General features: G+C 52.1%; 1 protein-coding gene across 1 annotated transcript; it reads right to left on the reverse strand.

The window, feature by feature from the left end:
• Positions 1–1,505: 1,505 nt before the first annotated feature.
• Positions 1,506–6,149, reverse strand: LOC121343755 (thyrotropin-releasing hormone receptor-like). The gene is made up of 2 exons (XM_041419214.1): positions 5,328–6,149; positions 1,506–1,886 (listed from the first exon to the last, which is right to left on the reverse strand). Exons 1-2 carry the CDS (start codon positions 6,087–6,089, stop codon positions 1,506–1,508), a joined length of 1,143 nt encoding a protein of 380 aa, XP_041275148.1. The 5' UTR covers positions 6,090–6,149.
• Positions 6,150–6,988: the final 839 nt, after the last annotated feature.

Here is a 6,988-nt window from a genome sequence, read left to right on the forward strand (position 1 = left end):
TACCTATATCTAAATAAATAGGGGCAACATAGATAGTTCAATAACATGCAGTATAATAATCACACATGCAAAACCTCCCTACACAGAACAAAACAGGTCCTGGACAGTTCCAACACACTGAGGGGACTTGAGGTCTTGTCCTGACTCACCCAGTGAAGCAATTTCCTGTAGATGCAGAATGGTTAATTAACATCTTGTGCCCTTGAAAATATCATACACATATTTTCCCAAGTGGATGCAAAATTTTAGGGCCCTTTTATCACTATAGTTTGATGAAAACCAGTGTTGACTAGTGAGGTTGCATTGGCTGTTAAAGTAGTACTTCACAGTCACTTGAGGTTTACTGGTGGCAGGAATTTTATTTGGTAAGAGCCCTAGGGTTTGGCTCATGTGTAATCTTTTTGATTTTACTCATAGACCAGATAGTCTCTTGCAAGTCCGGGGCAAATGTCCTTGGACTGGATACTGCAGGGTATGAATATCTACTTTGCTTACAAGACAACAGCAGCTATAAGTATTTGTGTCACTAATCACAAAACACTTAATGGACTTCACAAGTTATTCCCAGGAAATACAAGAATTTCTTCACCTGCCATTGAAATGCACCTGTAGCTGGGGCAGAGAGAATGCTGCTCTATGGTACTGACTGCACCACACTGGGGCTTGCAGGAGAAGAGAACAGTTTCCAGCTGAAACAACCAGAGGAATTTGGACAGGAAAGGTAAAGTTATCCCAAAGAAACTCAGACCACAACATTGGAAGTATTTCTGTTACGTTACGGAACACTCATTTTTAGTTTGTTCATTATTACTTCGTTCATTGTAGCAAATCCATCTGGTCTGGACCTTGGGTTTCTGTGCTACCAACACTGCAGTGTTTCCAGAAAGATGACACAAGGCTCATGACACCCAACTTTGGTTATTCCTAATGCAGGAGTCTCCCCCTGAGAGTCCCAGAGTCCCTTTACAGCCAACAGCCTCGTATCTTGGAGGCATTTATCTCCTCTGCAGGGATGTGTATTCCTCACAGGAGAGAGCTGAGATGAGAGGAGAAAGTGCCTAATTGTTCCTATTAACTTCAGAAGGACTCCAGAGGAGCAGATTCCATGGGGTGTCTGTGTTACAGGCATGTCAATTTGGGTAGGAGAGACTCACTCTAAAAAGAGGTGTATTTTTCCCTTGAATGCCCTTCTGTTCCTGGGATTTCTTTCAATGCTTTGGCCCAGCTCAGCACCTGCATGTAACACAAAATGGGATGGCACTGCTATATTTAACAACAGATACTTTAGAGATGCTAAATATTGACACGTGCCTAACACTTCACCAAACAAGAATAAATCAGCGCTAAGGAAAAGCAAATTAATTTGCCTATAACAATATGTTTTGTTAAATGCCCTGAAGAAGTATTGAACGAAGCTTGCTGCAATGCCACAGCAATTCCTCTTGGCATTCTCCCAGCACAGTGTGTACAGCCACACAGCTCCCACTGCCTGCATTGTTTCAGGCTCACAGGATTTGTTTATTCTCCTTTGCAGGTGCAGGGAGCCTGCTGAGATCCTCGTGCTCGGTGAGGTTGTGGTCAGAGCTGTCGTGGGAGCAGTCCTTGACAGCGCTGTAGTACACCGCGGTGGTGGCTGGGGCAGGGTGCCCAGCGCTCTTCTCCTGGCACTTGTACAACTTCCTAAAGGCAGCCCTGAACTTCTGTGACATGAGGTTGTAGATGATGGGGTTGATGGCGCTGTTCAGGTAGATGCACAGGCGGCAGAAGAGGAGGAACCAGGTGTTCAGGTACGGAGGGTCCACGAAGGAGTTCACCACCACCAGCGTGCGGTAAGGCAGCCACAGCACGGCGAACAGGGCCACCACCACTGCCAGCATCTTGGTCACCTTGTGGGGGGAGATGCAAAAAGAGAAACAGCCAGATGGGGCTAAATCTCCAGCAGAACTTTCCCACCTGGAGCACTGGTGCAGAGGGTTAGTTTCTTTCTCTAAGCATTTAAAAGAAACACCCAAGACATGGGGCTATTTCTCATTGAAAACATTTTAATCAGGGAATAATCTTGCATAAATAAAAAACCAGAAATTATAGGTTTTTATCTACTATTGAAGAGCCTTTAAAACTCCTTAGAAAAAGTATTCACCATCCTGGCAATGTCTGTACCAGAGAGCAAATTTGAAAATAGTACATAACAGTAAATGAATGGGGAAAATACTTGTCTAAAGGTGGGGACCTCGGGTTTAGGGATGTCCTGGGGATACACTTAATCTCCTTCCCTAGGGTTTCCTGGTTTCCTACACCACCTATATTGCTCCAGGGAATAGGCTCCTGGTACAGAGCAACCGTGGAAGCAGAAGAGACTGTAAGGAATCTTATATTATTTGTGCTGATAGAGAGCTTACTTAGCTACTTACCATAGGTTACTTTAATTTTCAGCACACTAGGGAAGTACTACATAAACATATTGAGAAAAAAAAAGAAACTGAGAACTCAGAAGAGAGCAGTAATTGCCCTCAGGTCAGCATAAGCTTGTTTAGGAAATTGGGATTTTGCGCTGAAACACCAGTCATCCTAGCAATTTCAACAGCTGTTTCTGGTATGTCACAATCTTCCTCAAACAAATTACTAACAAAATACACACATCCCCAAAGAAGAAAATATGACTAAACACTGATGCCACAGGCATATCTAGGCAGTGGTGTTTCAAACGTCAGAAGGGGAGATGTACAATAATCCAGTTCTTAGTATGGACATAAGCACTGGGATCACATTTAGAGTCTCTCAGCTTTTCTTGTGCTTTATTACTTCATCAAAAGAAACTGTGCCTTCCTGTAATGCCGTGAGTAGAAACTGGAAGTCACTGCTTGTGGCAACAAAATTTTTCCTAGAAGAAAGGAACTATTACCAAGATGTGACTGAAATAGAAGGGTTTGCTGTGTGTGGTTTAATGAAAATGTGAGGGCACTTCTAAAAATAAGATCTCACAGTGATACAGTGAGTGCTTAGGCTGTTGCTAAGACTGAAGCTTGTTTGCTGCCACAGTTTGTTGCCTGTTGGGAAAGATATGAGAGAATGTACAAGTGGTGTCTCACAAAGCTGTGTCCAGCCTCTGCCCCTGTCCAGGAAGCCACAGATGCTTCTCCCCAGCCAGTATCCTCCCTCCTTGTTCCTGCTCCATCATTCTCAGTTGTACATCCTTTTTTAAGGAATCCCACTCCCTCTAGTGGTCCCTCTCCGGGAGGAGAAACACGGAGGTGTTCGCTGAAGTGATAAATACAGCAAAGCTGACCTTGTGTTGTCCTGCTCAGGATTTAGGTTCTTTTGAAGCCCCGGTGAGAGAACAGAAGCATCTTCATACCCCAAAGCAGCGCAGTTTGGGGCTGTGTAGGAGCACAGCCACAGAAAATCTCCCTCAGCCATCCAGGAGGGGAGAAAATGGGCACCTGTGAGAGAGCCCCTTTAGGACCTTTCCCAGGGAACTCTGGGCATGGGGCCTGGAAGAGCCACTTCCCCATAAAGAGAGGCCAGAGCAGGAACGCTGATGTGAGTGCCTGTCCTCTGTTCAGAGGCACCTCCAGAGCTATACACCCCCACCAGCTGGAAGCCCTGGAAAACTGCTTTACAGTTTAAAAACTTAGTGCCATCTATTCCTTATGATGGCAGCACTGTGATGTCAGGCCATTCAGGGGAAGTCTTTGCATGCTAGGATATTTTGGGAGGTAATGATAATCTCCAGTAAACTCCTGGTGTATCAGTGAAGAGAGCACAAGATGTCTCCAGGAGCTGGAATGCCTCAGCAGCCACTTGTCCTAATGGTGCTGGAGCATGTTGTGCCACTCCTTGGCACAACATTGCAGGGTGAGCAGCACAGCCCCTCCAGCCCCTCCAGCAGCTGCTCTGGAAGGAGAAATCCATCAAGCAGTCAAGAGCCCTCGCTGCCAAACACCCTGCTCGAGGCTCCTGCAGCTGCCAGTGGCCATGGGAGAGCAGGCAAATGCTTTTGAAGAAGTCAGCACTTGCTTAAACCTTTCAGAAAAAAAGGAAGGAAAAGCTAGACTGGAAAGATTTAGAAGTTCATGAAGAAACACACGTTCTCTGAGCTGTTTGCTTCCCCTCTGTGACCCTGACTCATCTCTCCTGGGGGATGGAGGTTCCTGTACAAGGCAGGCAGCAAACTACTGAGCTGGAAAGAGGAGGATTTTAGAGCAGGCTGAAATCTACTCTGGGCTATCTGGAAATCACAACAGAATTAGTGATTTCAAGGACTCAAGCCAAACTCCCAGATTCAACCTTTTCCTTTAAAAGGAAAGCTGAATGGGCCCTGGCTATTCAGAATGGAACTGTCCCGTGTCTAGATAATGACCTGTCCAAAGAGATGGGACACAAGGCAGAGACTGTCCATGTGAACAGAGCAATGAGGACAGAAGGAGGTGGGAGCAGAAGGACGTGGGGAGACAGCAAACAGCTGAGAGACACAGGAATCACCAAAACACAAACACACCACTGTGACACCAAGGTGACTCACCCAACTGCACCGACTAGGGGGCTGCAGCCAGGGCTGGGCTCCAAGGGAAGTCAGTTCTCCCTTCTCTTTGCTCCTTTAAATCTGACTTCACGTGCACAGGACACTGAGAGATGAGTCCCACTGGCATTACACGACCCAGCCCCCTCCTCGGGGAGGCAATCAATGATTAATTAGCCAGGAGAAGTGCCTGCAATCCTCCCTCTCCCTGGCTGAAGCCCTGTCCTGCTCTACCAAGCCCAACGAAAGCAGGGTGAGCCCATCTATACTGCCAGACCCCAGCTGGGCTTGAGGGGCTCCTTTGCAGCAAACCAACACTCCCCACTCCCTCCACAAAGGGAAACAATGCACTGTGGCACCCCTGCCAGAATGGCCCTCAAAGCCCTGAGCCCGGCAGAGCTGCCTGCAGCCCCCCAGACAGAGGGCAGCCCCTACCTGCTTGCGGGAGCTCAGGGCGGTTCACATGCACAGGACACTGTCTGAGAGGTGAGTCCCACTGGCATTACACGACCCAGCCCCCTCCTCGGGGAGGCAATCAATGATTAATTAGCCAGGAGAAGTGCCTGCAATCCTCCCTCTCCCTGGCTGAAGCCCTGTCCTGCTCTACCAAGCCCAACGAAAGCAGGGTGAGCCCATCTATACTGCCAGACCCCAGCTGGGCTTGAGGGGCTCCTTTGCAGCAAACCAACACTCCCCACTCCCTCCACAAAGGGAAACAATGCACTGTGGCACCCCTGCCAGAATGGCCCTCAAAGCCCTGAGCCCGGCAGAGCTGCCTGCAGCCCCCCAGACAGAGGGCAGCCCCTACCTGCTTGCGGGAGCTCAGGGCGCCCCTGCTGCCCCGGCAGGAGAGCCTGAGGGAGCTGCCCCGGGGCAGGGAGCCCAGAAAGGAATGCTGCGGGGTGCCGGGCACGGGGCTCACGAAGAGGATGCGGGCAATGAGGCCGTAGAGGACAGTCGCCAGCCCCAGCGGGATGACATAGAAGACAGCAAAATCCAAGAAGTAAATGGGCATGTAAAGGCTTCTGGAGACCCGGTAGCCACAGATGACCTGCACCCCATCCGAGAAGGTGACCTGGGTGGTGTCCACCAGGAAGAACCACATGAGGCAATAGAGGGAGGCGAAGAGCCACAGCGAGGTGATGATGCGCCTGGCGCGGGACACGGTGCACAGGAGCTGTGCCTTGATGGCGTGGCAGATGGCGATGTACCGCTCCACCGTGAAGGCGGCGATGGACCAGGCGGAGATGTTGATGCCCAGGTACTGCAAGTAGGTGATGCAGAGGCAGCCGGCGTAGCCGTACACCCAAGAAGCCACCACTTCGGAGATGTTGGGCAGCCCGGCCGCCAGCAGCACGATGAGGTCTGCCACGGCTAGGCTCACCAGGTAGCAGTTGGTGGGGGTCACCATGTGCTTGGTGCGCAGCACCACCAGCACCACCATGGCGTTGCCCGCGATGCCCACGCCGCAGATGAGCAGCACCAGCAGGATGGTGACCACCTGCAGCTCCAGGGGCTGCCGGGGCATCCTGCCCAGGCTCTGGTTGCCGCCGGCAGAGCCGTTCTCCATCGTGCCCGCAGCCAGCGGCGGAGCCCCGCGCACCGTGCGGCGGCAGCGGGGACCGGGGCTGCCCCGAGCCCCCTCCCCGCCTTCCCGCCCACCCCGGCTCCTCCCTCCCCTTTTTTTCCACGATTCACCCCAGGTCTTGCAGCCGCCCCACTCCTTGCATCCCCCTCCCCTGCAAATTCTCCTGCTGGAGGGGCACGGAGCGGCCGGGATCCCCGCAGAGCCCGGGACCCTCCAGGAGCTCCCGTGAACCAGCCAGGACTGTCCGGACTCCCCAGGCTCCCGGGGCTCTCCGGCACTCCCCTTAGCCCCCGGGACCCCCGGGAAGCAGCAGGGCTGTCCCCTAGGACAGTGCACAGCCCCCCAGGGCTACCTCGGTCCCCGGGACCCCGCATCGCCTCCCCGGCATCCCCCCTGCGCCCACCGGGTCCTAGCGCACCGCGGAGCCCGGCCTGGAGGAGGAGGAGGAGGAGGAGGAGGAGGAAAGGAGCCCAGGCAGGGGATGGGCGTGCAGGGGAGAGATCCCAGGGTGGGGAGGCTCCGAGGCTGAAAGCAGCCCAGCAGTGAGTGGGACCCGGACTGTGTGTGCCTTTGTCCCCAGCCGAGGCACAGGCTTCACTGTCCCCAAGGGCAAGGGGAGCTGAAGGTGAGGAGTCCTTTATTGCTTTTCCTCAGGAGGATGGGAGCAGAGAGATGCCAGCAAGATCCACAGCCTTTCCCGTTTGCCTTGGGCTGGGGCAGAGGAATGACACCACTGAACACGGGGCAGTGACCTCGTTGTGATCTTTCCTGTAGCCATCCCTGTCCCAAACAAGCACAGTGTCACCTCTGAGGGAGAAGACTTAACCAGTCCTGGACTGGGAGATTCCAAATCTTCCCAACAATGAGGCTGGGGTATCTGG

This window comes from Onychostruthus taczanowskii, unplaced genomic scaffold (assembly GCF_017590055.1).
Source record: "Onychostruthus taczanowskii isolate IOZ18803 unplaced genomic scaffold, ASM1759005v1 scaffold60, whole genome shotgun sequence".
Taxonomy (NCBI): Eukaryota; Metazoa; Chordata; class Aves; order Passeriformes; family Passeridae; genus Onychostruthus; species Onychostruthus taczanowskii.